The sequence below is a fragment of the Aedes aegypti genome, chromosome 2, assembly GCF_002204515.2.
Source record: "Aedes aegypti strain LVP_AGWG chromosome 2, AaegL5.0 Primary Assembly, whole genome shotgun sequence".
Classification (NCBI taxonomy): Eukaryota; Metazoa; Arthropoda; class Insecta; order Diptera; family Culicidae; genus Aedes; species Aedes aegypti.
The window spans coordinates 321,115,205-321,135,196 of record NC_035108.1 but is presented as its reverse complement, the minus strand read 5'-3'; the positions used below and the strand labels follow the sequence as shown (position 1 = coordinate 321,135,196).

The 19,992-nt window shown below is 37.0% G+C and overlaps 1 protein-coding gene across 1 annotated transcript in view; it reads right to left on the bottom strand.

The window, feature by feature from the left end:
* Positions 1-1,702: 1,702 nt before the first annotated feature.
* Positions 1,703-19,992, bottom strand: part of LOC5574619 (zinc transporter 2) — a 31,257-nt gene continuing 12,967 nt past the window's right edge. Inside the window, exons 2-6 of the mRNA XM_021845801.1 lie at positions 3,773-3,883; positions 3,452-3,614; positions 2,529-3,388; positions 2,029-2,269; positions 1,703-1,967 (exon numbers count right to left, since the gene is read on the bottom strand). Coding sequence (XP_021701493.1) covers positions 1,861-1,967; positions 2,029-2,269; positions 2,529-3,388; positions 3,452-3,614; positions 3,773-3,883 — 1,482 coding nt within the window. The 3' untranslated portion in view covers positions 1,703-1,860. The remainder of the gene's footprint in view (positions 1,968-2,028; positions 2,270-2,528; positions 3,389-3,451; positions 3,615-3,772; positions 3,884-19,992) is intronic.

Sequence of the window (19,992 nt, the reverse complement as noted above, 5' to 3'; positions counted from 1 at the left end):
GCCACACGTTTCTATTGATTGTTGACAGTTACTCAAAGTGGGTGGAAGTAGAATGGATGAAAACTGGCACTGAGTGTGGAAAAGTCCTCAAAAAATTAGTTACATTTTTTGCCAGGTTTGGTCTTCCGGATGTGTTAGTTTCAGACGGAGATCCTCCATTCAATTCTTTTGCTTTCACACTTTTCTTGGAAAACCAAGGGATTAAGGTGCTAAAATGCCCTCCATACCATCCAGCAAACAACGGTCAGGCGGAGCGGTTTGTGAGAACGGTGAAGGACGTTTTAAAAAAGTTCTTATTAGAACCTGAGCATTGCGAACTTGAATTGGAGGACCAGATTAACTTATTTTTAATCAATTATAGGAATAATTCATTAACGGCTGATGGGCATTTCCCATCCGAAAGAGTGTTTGCTTATCCACCTAAAACATTGATCGACTTGCTGAATCCAAAAAAACATTATAGGAAGTTTTTACTAAAACCAGCTAAAACCTCTAATGAGGATAATCTACTGGAGGTCGTTTCCAGGACGAAACGAAAAAATCCTCTAGATGATCTGATGGAGGGTGACGTGATCTGGTATCAGAATCATAAACCCAATCATCCAGCAAAATGGTTGGAAGCAACTTACCTAAAGCAAATCTCTCAAAACTTATTCCAGGTTCTAATTGGAAACGTTGTGGCCACGGTACACAGAGAACAGATTAGGACGTCAGGAGGTTCAGACAGAGAGATGTGTCCAAACGTGGTGTTAACAAAGCAGAGGGCGATCGATGTAACCGATGGGCCAGGCAATTGTGTTTCCGAGAGTTTAAGTGATGATGTGAATAAAAACCGTAGTGATAAATATTACCAAGAAGAAAAGTTTTCTGGTAAAAGGAAAAAACCTGCCGACTGGGTGGATGAACCACCTCGGCGTTCTAAAAGAACTCTCTTTTGGTTATCAACTATCAACTTATTAGCTCGTGTTTAAATTATTACTCTGAAGGAAAGTCATCTCTAAAGGATTCATCTCCATTTCACTTCGCTGATTCATTTCGTCCCTGGATTGTCCCCCGGCTGGATATCACAGTAATGAGAGCACACTTTCTGTTCGGTGAAATTAGGGAAAACCACTAAGTCGAATTGTCCCACAATAAAAAGTAATCGCATATCAGTCCCATCACAGATTTCCAGACGGTGTATCACAAAAATGATTCGAGTTTTCATTATCTTCATATTTTTCTCGGAAAAATATCGGAGTCATTTTTCTTAATGCCTACTTTTCAAAGATGGGACGAACTTCACGATTTACGGCAGTAGATAGCCCTTGAGGTACTGAACCACTTTGCCGAAAATGCTATCTTTCTAAATGATCAGGATCCTCAAATCCACAAATCCTCCATCTGCAAAACAAAAGTTCCATGCTCACTAGCGCCGCCCTGGGGGCAAAAGCTCGAATTTCTTGGCTCAAATAATGATAGCCCTTCCCTTGAGCTTCTGAACAACAGACTGCTGTAAATTTTGAAGTTTTTGCTCCCCTAGGCTTAAACGGTGTGTTAATTATGATGAAAATCGTTCTCCCAAAATTTGAAGTGATTTGGAAGAAATTTGATTGTACACACGCCATTTGAAGTTTATATGGACATTTTTAAACATGAATACAAATAATAGTCCGAGCTTTGGTAGGTTTTCTTCACACAGATCGTACTGAAACTCCGGGCAGAAAGGCTTTTGAGTGTTTAATGTTTAAACAATCCAATGGGATTGCTGATTATAATGAGTTCTGCTTTTTAAAACAATTATGTACATTTCATTGAACTTTTCTGATGACTTATCTTAACAGAACAAGCACCGCATCACAGGTAACTACTTTGGCCGACTTAGAAGCTTATCTTCTCTATTTGTACCGTACATTTCTTGATATTGAATCCTTTCCGGGCAATGGTGTTGGCAGCGATTAAGATTTCCGACGTATTGACTATTGGATCTGCAAAAATGATCGAACTAAGTAATTTCCACCATGATACAAAATTACCAGCAGTACTCACCAACCGTTAAATGCACGGTCATCAGATTCAACCCGGTGGATATGCTCCACACGTTCAGCTCATGGACGGATTTCACTCCGTGGATGCAACCCAGCTCGGTGCGTAGCTTTTCGATCGAGATGTTAACGGGGACGGCATCCATCAATATGCGCATCGAATCGCGGAAGATCCGCACGGTGGTAACCAGTACGATAATCGAAAACAGAAACGTGCATATGGGATCGAACACCTTGAGATTTGGCTGCAAGTGGAAAGCAAGGTTAAACTCTCAAAACTAAACTATGCTCCCCAGACTGTTATTATCAGAAAAAAATCCATCGCATCTATGTTTGATTTCCACAACTTCACTACAAGCCTGAGCAAACCAGACATGCAGTAAAGCTATAGAATCGTCGACCGGTGAGCACATATTTGACAAAGATATTTTTTCTGATAATATCTCTTTGGGGAGCATCGCGATCAACCAACTCGATCTCTTGGGAAGGGGTGTTAATACATACGGCAAACTTGATCACAATCGCAGCCAGTAGCACCCCGATGCTCTGAATGAAGTCACCGATCACGTGAATAATCGCTGCGCGAACGTTGAGATTTTCATCTTCGAGCTGATGATCGCCTCCGGAGCACGGTTCTTCATGTAAGGATGTGTCGTTGCTGACATTACTATCCCTCCGGCTCACAGCCAGCCCCGAATCGACGTCGGTACCAATTTTGTTGTACATGAACCTACTGGAGCTGATCAGGTCCGGGGAGTGCAGCGTTGCATCGAAGCTCATCCGATGTCGCAGGGCTTCCGAGTTGAGTTTGTTTTTGGCTATGGCTAGAATGTTCTCCAGATTGGGACGTTGCATGGACGAATTAGTCGCAAACGAGTTGTGTCGGGTGTTTGGTGAGGATGGATGAGGGCTAACACTGGGGCTGGATGGCAAATTTGGAATGGTCAGCACTTCCATTCGATCGCACTTTTTCTCGTCGCAGATCTTTAGTTTGTCAAGCTTGGGACAGGGCTTTTTGGTTGGAGATCCAGATCGTGATCGGGATAGAGGCGTAGATCGTGGCGTTGAAGACGCTTCCACCAAGTTCGCCTGCGAATTGGTGTTAGAGTGAGCATGACTGTGAGAGTGCCCATGTGAGTGACCGCCATGAGAGTGGCCATGGTGCATGTGCGGTACGATACTGCACGACCCGTGTAGGATGAAAGCCGTTGCGATGTTCATGACGACCCCCAGAACTGCAACGATGATCATGGTGTCGGCGTCGATTTCGAAGTCCTCTGATATCAACCGCTGGATGGACATGATTACGAGGGCTGCCGTCAGTGCCCAGATGCCCACAATGGACAGAATGGCACCGATAACCTCTGTAAAGAGACTTGATCAGAAACGTCCTATCTTCGTTGCAAGACGGAAAAGTCGAACATTACCTACTCTTCGATAGCCAAACGACATTTTCCCGTCGGGAGGTTTGTTGGATATCCAGATGGAGATGACCGCTATGAGGAAGCTGATGCAGTCGGACAGCAGATGGGCGGCGTCGGTCATGATGGCTAAACTGCCGGATAGATACCCTCCGAGGAATTCCGCTATCTGTCGATTGGTTAGATTAAGAAGTGGAATTGTGAAGTAAGTTTTGTAATACTTTACAGTCTTTAGAAATTGCAAAATTAGTGAAATAATTTTCGCAAATCTATTCACATCTTTATTCATTAGGTTAATTGAGAATCATGACTTACACATTAACTTACCATAAAAACAAGCGTGAAGCCAATCGCCCACAGGAGTTTACGTTTTTCAGTCTTTCCGTATGGTTCATCGTTCTTAGGACTAGGGTTGAATAGACAATTTGGATGTGAAAGCTGCAAAATACAGAAAAAAATCATTAGTTTTGCGACGATCTAAAGCAGGCTATCACTCGGGTAAGATAGAGCGTTCCTCACATAACAGAATAAAATCTGTTCCACTTAGCCGCATGAAAAGAACAATTCATCCGAGAAGAAAAAACGCATAAAAAATCTGAGGGCATTATTTGTAGCATTATTATTAAGCTTTAAGGGGAAAATGTAACTACCATTTTTTTAAAGAATTGTATTTCTAAATCAGACTGATGATTGCCCAAACAATTTTGATCGATTAGATATATGGGAAATTGGATATTGGGAAGGTTCAAAAGCGCATTTCCTTGCTTCAATCCATCTAAGGTTACGAAGGAGGTCGATATCTAGGCTGACCATGAGCCAACCAGATAAAAACGGGACAAATAAAAAACAAAAACGGGACAATTTAAAAGACATAGATTATGCGATTGTGCTACTTTTCCCCGAATTCCGGGGAACTGGTAATGGCCCGTTTCTCCGAAGCCATTTCCCCGGATGACCCTTTTCCTTGTAAAGAAATGCAGCTCAAAAAAGTGCAATAATAGTCTTTACCCGAGCTGGCGAATAAAGCTAAGTAATAGAGAATTTTGATATGGACATACAAGAGTGATATTAACTTGAAAGATATAAGAGATAAAAGATCCGAAAATATTATCTAAAATTTACTCCTGGAATACTATTAGCATATCATATTTAGGTTTATAAGATCTCTCCAATATCAGCGAGCTATTCCTTAGATCTACCAACATCAAATTTGGCTATGGCTCAGAAGTTCCAGGAATAAAATTTTTATATTATCTTCAGATCTTCTAGTTCTTATGTCAATAAAATCAATATCTCGCTTTAATGGTCAGAACTTTGCTTTTGCTCTCACTAGTGTTGAATTAGAAAGATCGATAAGCTACCAAAGAAGGAGATATTTGATCATTCTCGACTTAATACATATTGCCATAAATACATATTGCTCACCACCTTGAAATGCAAAAGGTTAAGGACTGTTCATTTTATAAAGGGGACACCTTGTGCATGCTGTATCTTTTTAATTTATCAATGAAATTTCAATCAATTTTCTGTACATCGTTGGACTAGTATTGTACAATTTTGTGATAATAAAAACTCTCAAAAATAATTAAATTTAACACAAATATCGAACAACGATTTGAATGGTCGATTTTAGGAGGTTATCAAAATCAATGATTGTTAGAAATTGGCTGGAAAATTCGACAATATATGTATTTTATTTTCCAAAAAGGCTTGTTCTTCGAAAGCATCATCAATCAGAAGCCTGATGGAAAAAATCAAATTATTTTTGGAGCAACAATTTTAGAGATATAGGTAATAAAATAAATTTTTCCCCTATATTTTTAAGAATAAAATATTTAAAATTTGAAAGGAACTGATATAAGTAGAATTTTTTGGTTTAAAGTACGTCCTGACGGAAGCGCTAACATAATATTAATATGAAAAATAACTTACGCATTCAAAGAGCTACTTATTTAGTCACCACATCACATTTAAAACACAATAGAAACACAATTGCTTCATTCTTAGAAGACCTTTCAAAGTACAATGACAATCATCAAAATTGGCAACACTGATGTAATAAAATCAATTTTATTTTCAACATATTATTTTCATAATATGTCATTCTGTGATTACCAATTGAAATATTCGGAGAAAACCGTTTACAATTTGCTGTAGATCGAAAAATATGCGTACATGATTTTAAAAGTATGGGAATTTTTAGTAAAACTACCCTAAAGAGTAAAATTTATACTCAAGACTGTGGTTTAAGCTTACGATTTAGCCCTCGTTTATACAAATATAGTTTCTTGAGTAATCCAATCAAGTTTTGAACACGCTTTTTACTTTTCTCTTTTGCTGGATGTGAAAGGATGGTGTATCAGCAAATTTGGCCATAAATGAATAAATTACTAAAGTTACCTAATGCCAGAGAATGGTGGAAAATAATTGATTTTTTTTAAGCTATACCTCTAGTATAATAGTGAAGGATACAAACATACAATTTGATCATAAAAATGAGGATTTTTGATTTGCGAAAAATAATTTTAAGCTTTGACGAGCAGCTTTTCTTAGGTGTTTTTGGAAAAACTATTTAGCTCTTCAACCAAAAGCATTTTTTTAGATCTTTAATTTTCATAGCATTGTAGAATAATAGTTGAACGATGCACAGAAAACCTATTACGATTTAATCAATAAATAAAAAAGTTATAGCATAAACAAAGTGTCCACTTTATAAAATGAACAGTCCTTATGACAATGAGTGTTAGAACTTTTTGAAGAACTGAGCTATTCGGAGAAACGGGGTTTTCGGGGAACTAGCATTCTGAGAACTGGCGTTGGGAGAACGACATTTGGGAATCCGCCATTCGAGGGAAAGTAGTAGAATCAGAGTATGCAATCCCAAGCTACATGTCTGTATGATTCAATAAAAATAACTTAAGGCGAAGTATACTAAGGGATGGTACACAAATTATGTCACGCTAAATTTCGACCCCACCCCACTGTCACACTTTTTGTATGAGTCCTCCGAAAATTTTGTAAGGCTTGTCACGCTTGGCTCGACCCCCTCCCTCCCCTTGGAGCGTGACGTAATTTGTGCATGACCCCTAAGTAAGCCTATAGGCCGTCATTGAAATTTGTACGCGTCGTTGATGATTGTTGCTAATTCATCCCACGATTTCGATTCAAAGAATATCAGTTGTTTTTGCACTCACTGACATAGTTGAAAAAGTATCAGCATACTTTATGCATGCTAGCGCGTACAGTGATACTTTTTCAAGTCAATATAAACTATCAAGACTAAGTTTTATCACTTTGAAATGCATGCTGAAAAGTCATCATTGTTGCCAAAACGAATGATGGGCTAAGGACTGTTCATTTTATAAAGTGGACACTTTGTTTATGCTATAACTTTTTTATTTATTGATTAAATCGTAATAGGTTTTCTGTGCATCGTTCAACTATTATTCTACAATGCTATGAAAATTAAAGATCTAAAAAAATGCTTTTGGTTGAAGAGCTAGAGCTAGAGGTATAGCTTAAAAAAAATCAATTATTTTCCACCATTCTCTGGCATTAGGTAACTTTAGTAATTTATTCATTTATGGCCAAATTTGCTGATACACCATCCTTTCACATCCAGCAAAAGAGAAAAGTAAAAAGCGGGTTCAAAACTTGATTGGATTACTCAAGAAACTATATTTGTATAAACGAGGGCTAAATCGTAAGCTTAAACCACAGTCTTGAGTATAAATTTTACTCTTTAGGGTAGTTTTACTAAAAATTCCCATACTTTTAAAATCATGTACGCATATTTTTCGATCTACAGCAAATTGTAAACGGTTTTCTCCGAATATTTCAATTGGTAATCACAGAATGACATATTATGAAAATAATATGTTGAAAATAAAATTGATTTTATTACATCAGTGTTGCCAATTTTGATGATTGTCATTGTACTTTGAAAGGTCTTCTAAGAATGAAGCAATTGTGTTTCTATTGTGTTTTAAATGTGATGTGGTGACTAAATAAGTAGCTCTTTGAATGCGTAAGTTATTTTTCATATTAATACTATGTTAGCGCTTCCGTCAGGACGTACTTTAAACCAAAAAATTCTACTCATATCAGTTCCTTTCAAATTTTAAATATTTTACTCTAAAAATATAGGGGAAAAATTTATTTTATTATATCTCTAAAATTGTTGCTCCAAAAATAATTTGATTTTTTCCATCAGGCTTCTGATTGATGATGCTTTCGAAGAACAAGCCTTTTTGGAAAATAAAATACATATATTGTCGAATTTTCCAGCCAATTTCTAACAATCATTGATTTTGATAACCTCCTAAAATCGACAATTCTAATCGTTGTTCAATATTTGTGTAAAATTTAATTATTTTTGAGAGTTTTTATTATCACAAAATTGTACAATACTAGTCCAACGATGTACAGAAAATTGATTGAAATTTCATTGATAAATTAAAAAGATACAGCATGCACAAGGTGTCCCCTTTATAAAATGAACAGTCCTTACTTAGCCTTAAGAACCTTGAAACTCAATCCACAGACAAACAGACGTAACACTTAGAACAAATCTCGATCAAAATCATAGTCACGAGGACATGTACGCCCAATGCTAAAATCGGGGTGTTTGGCCGACGGGCCAACAGATGGCGGTAGTGCGTAAACGTCAAACGCGAACAAAAACGATGCGAGCGCTGCGATTGGCGGATTGGCCACCTACCATATTTTTGAATCGACCGTTAAAAAAGTGGTCGATGGACAATGATGAGAGTGTGACGTCTGTTTGTCTGTGCTCAATCTTTGATTTCGTTTTTTAAGAATTTCCTAAACAAAATCGACACACTTTTCAATTTTTCAAATTCAAACGTAAATTTTTCTAATATTTTATTACTTTATTGAAATAACCACTATTTAAACAGTTAATCCAATCAATTGCGTATCAGAAGTAAACACATAGTTGTTCTTTTTAATTTTAAGTATTATAAGATTAATTATCTTATGAAGATTCGTATTTTGGAAATCCATCAAAATTTTGCATAAATATCGGTAAAAAAACGCAAAAAGTTAAATAGAAGCATGTACGGATCAAGTTTAACTCTGTTTGAGAAAATAATAATTGCTTGGAAAATAGATGAGTAAGACAATATACTCAGAAATATTTCTAAAAACTGTTTGTTATGATATTTTTATTTTTTTACTGGTGTTGAAAATATGTGCCAATTCTCCATTTTCAAAAATACGGGACAATTTGAGCATTTCCTGTAAAACGACGGGACAGTCCGTCGCGGGGATGAAAACGGTACTGTCCCGTTAAATACGGTACGTATGGGCAGCCTATCGATATCTTATCCACAACCCGCACACTTGATTTCGATCCTTCTAACGTTGCGCGAATCAGTCTAATCAGTTTCGTCGGAAAACCGCGGCTACAAAGCAAAGCCATGCTGAAGGTGTCTGGGTTCGATTCCCGGTCGGTCCAGGATCTTTTCGTAATGGAAAGTTCCTTGACTTCCCTGGGCATACACGCAGTGAACTAGACTATTGAAATTCATACATTTTGCCTTATGAAAGGTGCAACGATTATTGCAATACGAACGCTTTATGTATCGTTTTAGCATCAACTCACATCAAGACGTCGATAGGTGCGTGGTGTACGTACGGGCCTATCGATCGCAAGGTCCTTGGTTCGATTCCAGGTTGCCACGAAGACTTTTTTTGTTTTCAAATTTTGTTTTCATGAGGCAAAGCTATGAATTTCAACCCGATTTATTGTGGCGAATTTTCATAAGTGGTTCCTATGTATTTCGATAGTCCAATTGCCTAAGTGTAGAGTATCATCGTACCTGCCACACGATATACGAATGCGAAAATGGCAACTAAGGCAAAGAACGCTCTCAGTTAATAACTGTGGAAGTGCTCTTAGAACACTACGCTGAAGCCGGCTCTGTCCCAGTGGGGACGTTAATGCCAAGAAGAAGAAGAATGATGAGTCTGCAAGTTGTATTCCCGGAACTTATCAAGGATTTGTCGCAAGGTAAACATTTGTTCCGTAGTTGATCGGCCCTCACGAAAACCAGCTTGGTATTCGCCAACGAAGGACTCCTCAAGCGGCCATAATCTGTTGAACAGAATACGTCACATTATTTTGCACGCCGAATTGAGAAGCCTTATTTCTCGGTATTTTGGCATCCAGTCTTATACAGAGGGCAGATGAGGCCCTCCAGCCAGCTAGCAGACAGTGCTTCTTCCTCCCATATCCTTAACAGAGTGCGGCGTAGTATTTAGTACAGCTGCTCACTACCTTGCTTGAAAAGTTCGGCCGGGAGCTCGTCTCTTCCAGAAGCCTTACTGTTCTTCATCTCTCTGATAGCCTTTTTAACCTCATCTAGTGTCGGGAGCTCCACAGCTTGTTCATCGTCGCTGATGGTTAATGTGTTCTGAGATGCTCAAAGTACTCTTTCTACCTGGAAGCCACCATGGTTTTGTCTGTCAGCAACTTCCCGGTCAACCAGTTAGTGATTTTCGATAGCGATCGATATCGATTCGTTCTGAATCGCTGGACAAAGATCTATAAAGAAATTGTAACTCTGGTTGATCGGGTTACCTTCACGGTCAATGCACATGACGGGAGACGGCGTTGTTTTTCTCCGCACGCCATTGACAGTTTCGTAAAATCTCCGCATACCATTTCATTCCATGCTGTTCTGCGCTTTAGTAATGATATCTTCTTCAAACTTTTTTCTTTCTACGGTGGATCTCGGCTGCTCTCGCTTCCTTGAACCGCTCTCTATATTGCCGGGTACCAGACACTAGCATCCGGCTTCTGGCAACATTCTTCTCACCTGTCACCTTTTGGCACTCCTCATCAAACCAACCGTTCCTAGGTTGTCTCTGAGTACCACCTATACCCTCTCGTGCTGCTGTGCTCACCGTTCTGTGGATAGACTCCCACATATTGTTGAGGTTGTCGTCTACGTTGGTTCCCCTTATTCGCTCATCAAGCTTCTGGCGGTATTCAACTGCTACACCGTCTGTTAATAACCATTGAATATTGAAACGCAACGGTCGCTGGGCTTTTGTGTTCGTCACTGTAGACAACCGTGCGCGAATTTTACTGACAATGAGATAGTGATCAGAGTCGATGTTTAGACCCTCTGAAGGTTCTCACATCGATGACATCCGAAAAATGCCGACCGTCCACCAAAACGTGGTCTTTTTGGTTGCAGGTCACCAGGCATAGGCCATAGGCCCGTCCCTTTCCTCGTACTTTCTGAATATATCACAGTTGATGTATCATAGTTCACAGCATTTGCTAGAATTCGAGACAGACAGAAATAAACCGTTTCCCTACGCTTCCATTCTTTCATCATTATAGCCTTTCCTTACGCCTGATACATAGGCAGTCTACTAACCAAACCAGCAAGCCTCTCTGCCATAAAATTTACCCCGCCCCCTTCACCCTAACCTTAATTTCAAATTATATACTTATCGTTTACCAAAACGAATCCTTTACCCAACCCTTACCCATATCTAAACTCCCAGTATTTACTTGTGGAAGTGCAGAGGACTCCTCGGCTTCCATAAAGCAAGTAACACGTCAACATTTCCCTCCCATCCCCAAATTGACCTGCATTCAGACGCAGCCGGCGCTGTTATTGTTTGTTATAATAATGAGAGCACCAGTACTCACACATTGAGGATGCTACTGATCCTGAGTAGTGTCTGTTGTAAGTACAGCTGTTCTTTCAATAACGGAGCAGCATCTGCGGGCGGTCAATCGTGCTCAGGCTCATAAAACCGTTTATTCTCGAATAAAGTGCTTATTTCAAGGGAAATTGCGTACATTTAGGCGTATTATGCAGATTTTCAAAGTTTAATTTAGCAATAAAATGATCAAATAGTTGAATTATAAGAATTTTGTTATCATTTCCAGATTCAGGAAACCCAAATTTGGTAAATAGGGATTTTTTTTACTCTTAAACCTGCTTTGTTATATGGTGATCAATTTCGCCCCAGTGTGTCATTTAATTTTTTTTTATAATAATATTTTTATGATATGTTTAATTATTTCATGATAAATCGATAACATAAATTGGTAAAGATCAATGGAGTACTAATTTTGTAAAAAACTTGTTTGATAATATTTGAATTCCGCAGGATAACACAACAAAAAGTTGTAAAGTAGAGATCAATGTGCCCCCAGATTACGGTACTAATCTCAGGCCGTTGGCATTGGTGGCGGAGTGAAGGCTCTCCGTGCCAATTATTGGACGGAAAAAGTTCTCTCTTTTCCGACCTGAGCATAGGCATCTCAATGCTTTCAATTTTCACGTCATGTTTTGGGCATTCTCCGTAGGTCTTGTCGAGACAATCATAAAATGCATCCTTCGTGTCATTGGGTTTTTCATTTGTCGGCGCATAGATGTTGATCAGACTATAGTTAAAGAATTGGCCCCGTATCCTCAATACACAGGTGGAGCTGCCACCTTAGGTGTAGCTGACGTGATTCAGCATTGCATACTCAGCCGCTGGACACGGTGTACTATATTGAGAAGGTGATATACTCCGAAAACTGACAGCTACTTGACGACGTCATTCCTATCCATCTCGAACAAATTTGTGACAAAAATGATCTAGTGGTCCGGATGGTATATAGAGCGATAGGAGTGATGCCACATGTTTACAATCAAATTCGATGCTTACACCAGTAAAGAGCCTGCCTTGTTAATTCTTATGCAGTGCCGCTGGATGCCAGAACAGACGCTGTTTGAGCCGCATCTCTTTGGTGGACAGACGCTCGAGACGCACCTCCTCAATCTAGCTGATGTCAGATGGCCAACCGTGCTCACTATTTGATTCCTTGAGCCTCAGCATTATTTGATATTTGCAGATCTAATGAATAGCTCGCTGCTATTGATTAGATTTTACTAAATCAAAATTTGATATGCAAATGTTATTCCAGGAGAGTTTTTTTTATATAAGGTACCGTGGGGGAAGTGTAGCAGTGGGGTAAGTGAATCATTTGTCCGTAATAAGCAAAAATACTTGAATATTCCGAATGTTTTCGCACCTTTGCTTCATTTTAGGTTATGTTCTCACGTACACACTGATGCTACTGCAAAACTGATACTACACTTGCACTAACACAAGCAAACTTGTTGACTGCAAAAATCAATTAATTTTAAAGTTGTTTCCTGCCGATGAAAAATCCATTGCATCTCTGCCTAAAATCGAATACTATTAGTTTTTTCAACACATGGCGAACATTTTAATTCTATTTGTATGAATCACAATGAAAAAAATATATTTTTTTGTAAATAAAAACAGATACCGTGATGCATCATTACCCGGACGCTTAAGCGGTGATAAATATTCAACTTCTATTTTAAATATATTTCTCTTCGATTTTATTAATGTGTTATCATTTCACGAATGGTTTTCACTTTAATTTTGATGAAAACGAGTAATATTTTCGTTAAAATATAGAATATAATCCGAAAATAATGAAATCAACTAGGCAAGTCTTGTTCTTAAATCCGGACAACTGTATCAAAAAGCCGGACACTTTTGAATCAATATCAGGACATTCGCGTTGTCGCTGTCTAAATTGAAAGATAATTAGACAAAATGCATTCTTATGAAGCAAAAGCCTCATTTACTTAACATATTGATGCATAAAAGCAATTCGCTTTGCATTCAAGTACAAATTGTGAGGAAGATCTCGTAACCTGACTACTTACAGTTTCAGTTGTGGGTGGACTCTGGTTATTTGCAACAATCATTGTTCACACAGTCTTTTCCTGAAATAATCCTGTAGTGAGATCATAGTAGGCTGACATAGGGAAAAGAGTAGTTGTTTGACGGGATGATCATTTGAATTATTTTGTATCAACGCAACATTCTCCTTGATTGGGTTTTGGGCTTGAATACCACTAGATAACATAGTTTGCTCCAAATTACAATCTCCACCTCCAGGTTCGATGCGATTTGACACTGATCCTGAAATTATTTGGGCAGCGGAAGCAGCAGCATTCATTGCGTGTGGCACGGCGATACCTGCAGCTTGTGATCCGCTTTCTTGAAGTGTATTTCCTCGTATTCTCCACGTCCTTTCTGAACACACGTCTCCAATTCTCTCTTCTGATACTGGATCAGGATGCCCGAGATGTAGTGAGATCATAGTAGGCTGACATAGGGAAAAGAGTAGTTGTTTGACGTTAGGGATGATCATTGTATAATAAACCCCTGAACCAACAAGACGTGTTTTATTGCTACAAATCCATATCTAAGCGAAAACGCACACTTTTTCTAATATTGAATAAAGTCTTTTCAATATTTTGCTTTACGAATAGCTGTTTAGTCAAGTAAAGCTCAAGTCTAATGCAAAACGTCCGCATTTCAAGTCCTTGGTTCATTTATACGGACACTCGTTATCCACATGAAAAACATTCTTTTATATAATTGTTTGCCACTTCAGTATGTTCAAACTTCATATTGATGTTATACTCAAACTTATGTTCACAACTTATCACGCACAATGTGATCAAAATTAAATCCCGCTTACTGAACATCGCACTTCATCTTTCGGTATACGCTTGAGCCACAAAATGTGTGCTACGAAAAACTGCGTCAGACTGGGCTCTGATTTTATTTTTATTTATATCAATTTTAAATCAATGATTACTAGATTGAAATTTGTAGTAAAGTGATAGAAAAGATGTAAATTACAGATGTGAATAATTACCACGACATTAGTAGTACAATTCACATGTTAATCAGTGATTATTATCAGAGTGTCCGGATATTGGTACCGTCCGGGTTTTGATTCATCACGGTATATTGGTCATGGTACACTTACCCGCAATTTTAATGGGGTAAGTGGATCAAGTATTGTTATCAAATATTGGCAGACTACTTACGCGCATTAGTATACGTTTTAGTGTCATCAAGTGTTGTTTTCCTTTTACATTTTTGATTCCTAGCTTGAATTTGCCAAATTGACCTGAGAAAATGTCAATTAATCCACCTATAGAATGTGGGCTTCGTAGCCGTGCGGTTAGCGGCGTCAGTCGTTTAGGCGTATTGTGCTATGGAGTGTGGGTTCGATTCCCGCCCCAGTCGGAGAAAACTTTTCGTCAAATGAAAAATTCTTCACTGGTCCACTGGTCGTTCCATGTGTCCGTTGTCTAATGTTAGTAATGTTCAGTCTGTGCAGCCTTTGGCTGAAGACGGTGTAAATTGTCTCTTGTCTTTAAAAGTGCTGTACAGTCTTTCTAGTATAAAAAAAATGAAAATTGAAAAATTCAAACAATTTTTTTGTGGTTTATCTAAGCTGCAATGCACAAGAGCAAAATATACAAATTCTCCAACTGAAAGCATGTTATCGTACGTTTTTTGACCATATCGATTGACTCTGTCTAGTAATAAAAAGTGATAAAAATATTTATGATAAAAATATTTCCATAAACAGAATAAAAAGATTACAGTATGTTAAACAAAAGTAAATGTAATTAATATTTTTAAACTACGAGTGTTTTTCGAAAACATCATTACGAATACTCCTCAATTCTACTGTATAACTCAGGTGTATAAAATGGATTAAATTTCTCCAAAATATTCTAGTTACAGTGTTTGTTTTTGTTCGAATAAGTGTAAACTAATGTACAAATATTTTTCATAATATTTTGATAAAATAAAGATTTTTTTTATATTTTAAAGCTATAAAAATATATAACATAGCACTTATAACAAGAATGACAGTAATATCATTCTTACTATACATGATTACACCACATTTGATTTGAGAACAGAGTTTTTTTTAAGGTGATCCACTTACCCCACCATGGTGGGGTACAGAAAAAAGTTAGAATTACATTATTCACGTTAGCTGAAAATAACAATAAAGTTGACTATCGATTTTTCTGTATCCACTTACCCCACGGTACCTTATATATCTATTATAACGTAATAGATAACGTAATATCGTAGTTCCAGATATAAGTGATATTGATATTTTACCAAATTAGTGGTATACTTGCATGTGCAAAGTATTCACATATGAAACAGTAAACAGATTGCAGATTAGATGAAGATTGTGTTCCTCAATGATACAAAACTTGCAATCATTATCGCTCCTTCTACAAAATTTCTAAAAATGGTTTAATCTGGATTGTCATCAAACCCAATCCACACTTTTCTACCGTGAACGTGTAAGACGTGGATGATGGACTTCCCCAAGTGATCTGAGATCGAGATTAATCTAGATTTAGTAGGATCCCAATACATCTCAGTCCACAATGTTTATCAATGATTGACAAAAATCTGCGTCATTGTTTGCTATACATTCATCTTTCCTTGCGCTATTTGCTCTAGTATTTATATTGTCTGCAACCAGCGTAAAAATTGTAAACCATATATTTATCGGTGTGTTGCTAATCAGCTTGAACACTATTCTTTCATTAGTGCTACTTTTCCTTCGAAATTCCGACATTGATCTTTTTTCAAATAACATCTCTAGGACTACAATACACTTGATCTGATAACGTAGGTTTGAAGACGATGAAAACTGCAACGATTTCAGCTTCTCCATTATGTCAGAACCGTAATCCGGGGTATCATTGATCAGCGGGGTAGAAATTGTGTTTACCTTATGCGTGAATTTGTCAACTTTTCGAAATAATGATTTTAATTGTTAAGAATGACACACATAAGATCTGCAAACGATATAAGCAAGCAAAATGTGATTCTTACTAAAAATGACATCGCCGAAAACAATTCCGTTGTCAAAACTCTTATAAGTATGCTCAATTTGGCAACATTACTGAATTATTGTTAGGAATGTAAAATTCCCTCAGGAAATTGCCTACCTTTAGGCGTATTCCGTAGTTCGAGGTGTTTTTAATTTTAAAATAACTCAAAAAGTAAATGACTTGTAAGCGTTTGGTCTTCTTATTCGGCTTCAGGGACCATGATTTAAATAAGTAATGACATTTTCATTATTACCGAAAGTTGCTTATATGGGTGATCAATGTTACCCCATATCAACTAAATCAAAAAATCGCCTAAAACATTTTTTTAACATGCTTAAATCTTTCAATGAACAAAATACAGTATATAGTCTCGAGCTATGGGTGACAGTACTTATTTTAAAAATATAAAACCTGCAACATTTGCATTTTCAAACGAAATATTGAAGACACATTCAGAAAAATGATCAATGTTACCCCGGATTACGGTGTATAGAAATTGCTTTTTTTTCCTGAAGTGCCATAAAAACGCTACTAACTTGTTCGAAACACATGTACAATCAACTGCACAATAATAATATTAAATCTGTATTCTGGTCATTGGTTGCTGCCCCGATGGATAAGATAAGCAGAACGTGCTAACTTGCAACGCACGATTGGGAATAGCCATCACTGACCAGCTGAGGAGCGAATTAATTGTGGTTCGAACGATTTCAACAACTGTTTCAGGTGGTTGTTCGGATACAAGGCCGGGGCCCGCTAAAACTCGTTTTCCATACCAAACCCCCCGGGCGCTTAGGTTCATGTTTCGGGAATGGTCAATGTTTGGAACCCCTACCATTTGAAGAGAAGTTTTATTTTAATCGACACATTGTCTTTTCATATTCAAGTGCATGCTGTTCAATTTGGGACAGGGGCGTAGCCACAGAAGGGCAGAAAGTGAGAGGAGGTGTTGCTCCCTCCTTTTCCTGTTTTTTTTTTAACAAATTGACTGGTTCGTTATGAAAGTTAATATTTCGTTTGAATTTTTAAGATTGTGTTCAACATAAATTTCTTAGAGTTCATTTAAAAATCAGACCAAATATTATTTTAAGATTTTGTCAAGAATCTGGAACGTTCTTGCTAGAACTGTCGAGAATTATTATTATGAAATTCACCAGAATATTTAGGACGATGAATTCTCAAAGGATTCCCACACTGGGGCAGAATCGAAAAAACACGAAAACAACCTGTAGTTTTTCGGAATGAAGAGATAGACGTTTGGTGTCTTCAGCGAAAATGGTCCTTTCAATGAGACCGATTTTTTGACATAAAGTCATATATTTTTGTATTATTCGCATAAATGGCTCATATGCCATTTCGACCAAATAACATTTTAGGTGTATGGTTTCTTCGGCAAAGTTGTTCGTTGTTTAAAGCTAAGTATGCTGTTTCGCTCAAGAAAAGTAAAGAAATTCCTTGACTGAATAGGTCAAGAAATTTCCTACAGAGGGTCCCCTTTGAAGTGACATTTCTTCTCAACAGCGTACTGCGATCAGAAAAATGTGATTTTCTGAACCATTTCTGGGAAGAAATTTTCCACGCATCGAGATAGGCGATTCCTTTTCTTGTCAGTAGCAAACCAGCCTTTAAACTGAAAATTATTGCGGAAGACGTCAAATTTCCAAGGCCTACTATTTTTAAAATATCGACATTTTTTGAGAAAATGGTGCTCAAAAACGTAATATTTGAGTTTTGCATGTATTTTTTCAATTAAAATACCATATATCGCCTATGACTATGTCATTTATTGGCATAAAGCAGGTCTGGTAAAAGTTGGATGTTAAAAATAAAATTTTGTTTGATTTTTCAAAAAATATTTCCAAAAAACAGGGATATTGCGTATAGACCATTCTTGCGATCGGGAAAGTTCGGGCAGTTGTTTTCATCGTCATCCACTTACGTAAGGTCAGAGCATTATTGTCTTTTAATTTCTAGGATATGATATTTAATATTTTTTTCCTATGCGATCTGAAAGTATGCTAAGCTTATAAAAAGGGTAAAATTTTTTCTACGTCACAATAAAGCAGTTTTCCAATGAAAACAAAAGTTCAAAATAATAATTAACATTCTTGCGGTTCACTGGTAGCTAAATTCACTCAAATATGTGTTATATACATTGTTTACATTGCTCTATTCGCAAAAATGACCTAAGCGCCAGACTCATATCAAACCATTTCGATCGAATGACAATTAAGGTATGTATATCATTTCTTCGGCAAATTTGATCATTATTTTATGACATTAATTGCTAAAGATGTAAAATTTCCAAAGCCCACTATTTTCGAAAAACTGATAAAATTGTTTTGAGTACTATATTCGGTTTCTCCGTACTACGCTCAGTACCGAAGTTTGGCAAACTTGTGTTACACTTACACTCGTTTGTTTGTTACACTCTCAGTATTTTATATGTTTGTATATTACCTAACCTGCCATCACATTTTAGACAAATGGAAGCGAAATGATCGTCTTTATTTCGTTTTTGATTAGAGTGAATGCATCTGTGCATTGCGATAAGTTTTCGTTTTGGAATCATTGGCTGAAATCCAATATGCTACGAGTACTTCATGCACGCGGTATGAATAACTGTCCAACATAGAAAAGCTGTGCAAGGTTTGACATAGTTAACCGCAAAAATATTCATCATTATTTGGAGCTTTTGATTGGAAACTTCTACTTCAAGCATGTTTATAGCTTAGTCAACTTCCAGATAGCATTGAAAAAATATATTAAACATTGTGCCCTTGGCAAAAATGGATAAGTGGATAGCGATAAAAACACCGACCTGAACTTGACTGATCGCAAGAATAGCCTATGCGCAATGACCCGTTTTTTTTATTGAAACTTTCGTAAAATAATCAAACAAACAAACAGCTCTGTTTCATGCCAAGAAATGACATAGGCCTAGATGATATATGGTATTAAAACTGAAAAATTACAAGCAAAACAATAAATATTTTGCACAAAATTTCTTGAAATTTTGTCTGTTTGTCAAAATTTGACATCTTTAGCAATTATTTTCAGGATAAAATAACGATAAACTTTTCAGAAGAAGTCATGTAGCTACCTATGTATCGAATCGAACGATATTTTCTGACATAATGAATCTGGCGCTTATGGCATTTTTGCGAATAGAAAATACATAATCAATGTATGGAATAAATATTTAAGTAAATGTAACCACCAGTAAACCGCAAAGAATGTTAATTATTATTATGCACTTTTGTTTTCATTGGCAAACAGCTATAATAATTTTGAAACTTTTTATAAGCTTAGCATACTTCCAGATCGCTTAGAAAAAATATATCGAATATCATATCCTAGAAAATAATGGACAATAATGCTCTGACCTTTCGTAAGTGGATGGCGACGAAAACACCTGCCCGAAATTGCCCGATCGCAAGAATGGCCTATTCGCAATATCTCTGTTTTTTGGAAATATTCTTTGAAAAATCAAACAAAATTTTATTTTTACCATCAAATTTGTAGTAGACCTGCTTTATGCCAATACATTTCATAGTCATAGGCGATATATGGCATTTTATGTGAAAAAATACAAACAAAACTCAAATATTATGGTTTTTAGCACCATTTTCAGAAAAAATGTCCATATTTTAAAAACAGTAGGCCTTGGAAATTTTACGTCTTCAGCAATAATTTTTAGCATAAAACAATGAACAACTTTGCGGAAGAAACCATACACCTAAAATGCCATTTGACCGAAATGGCATATGAGTCATTTATGCGAATAATACAAAAATA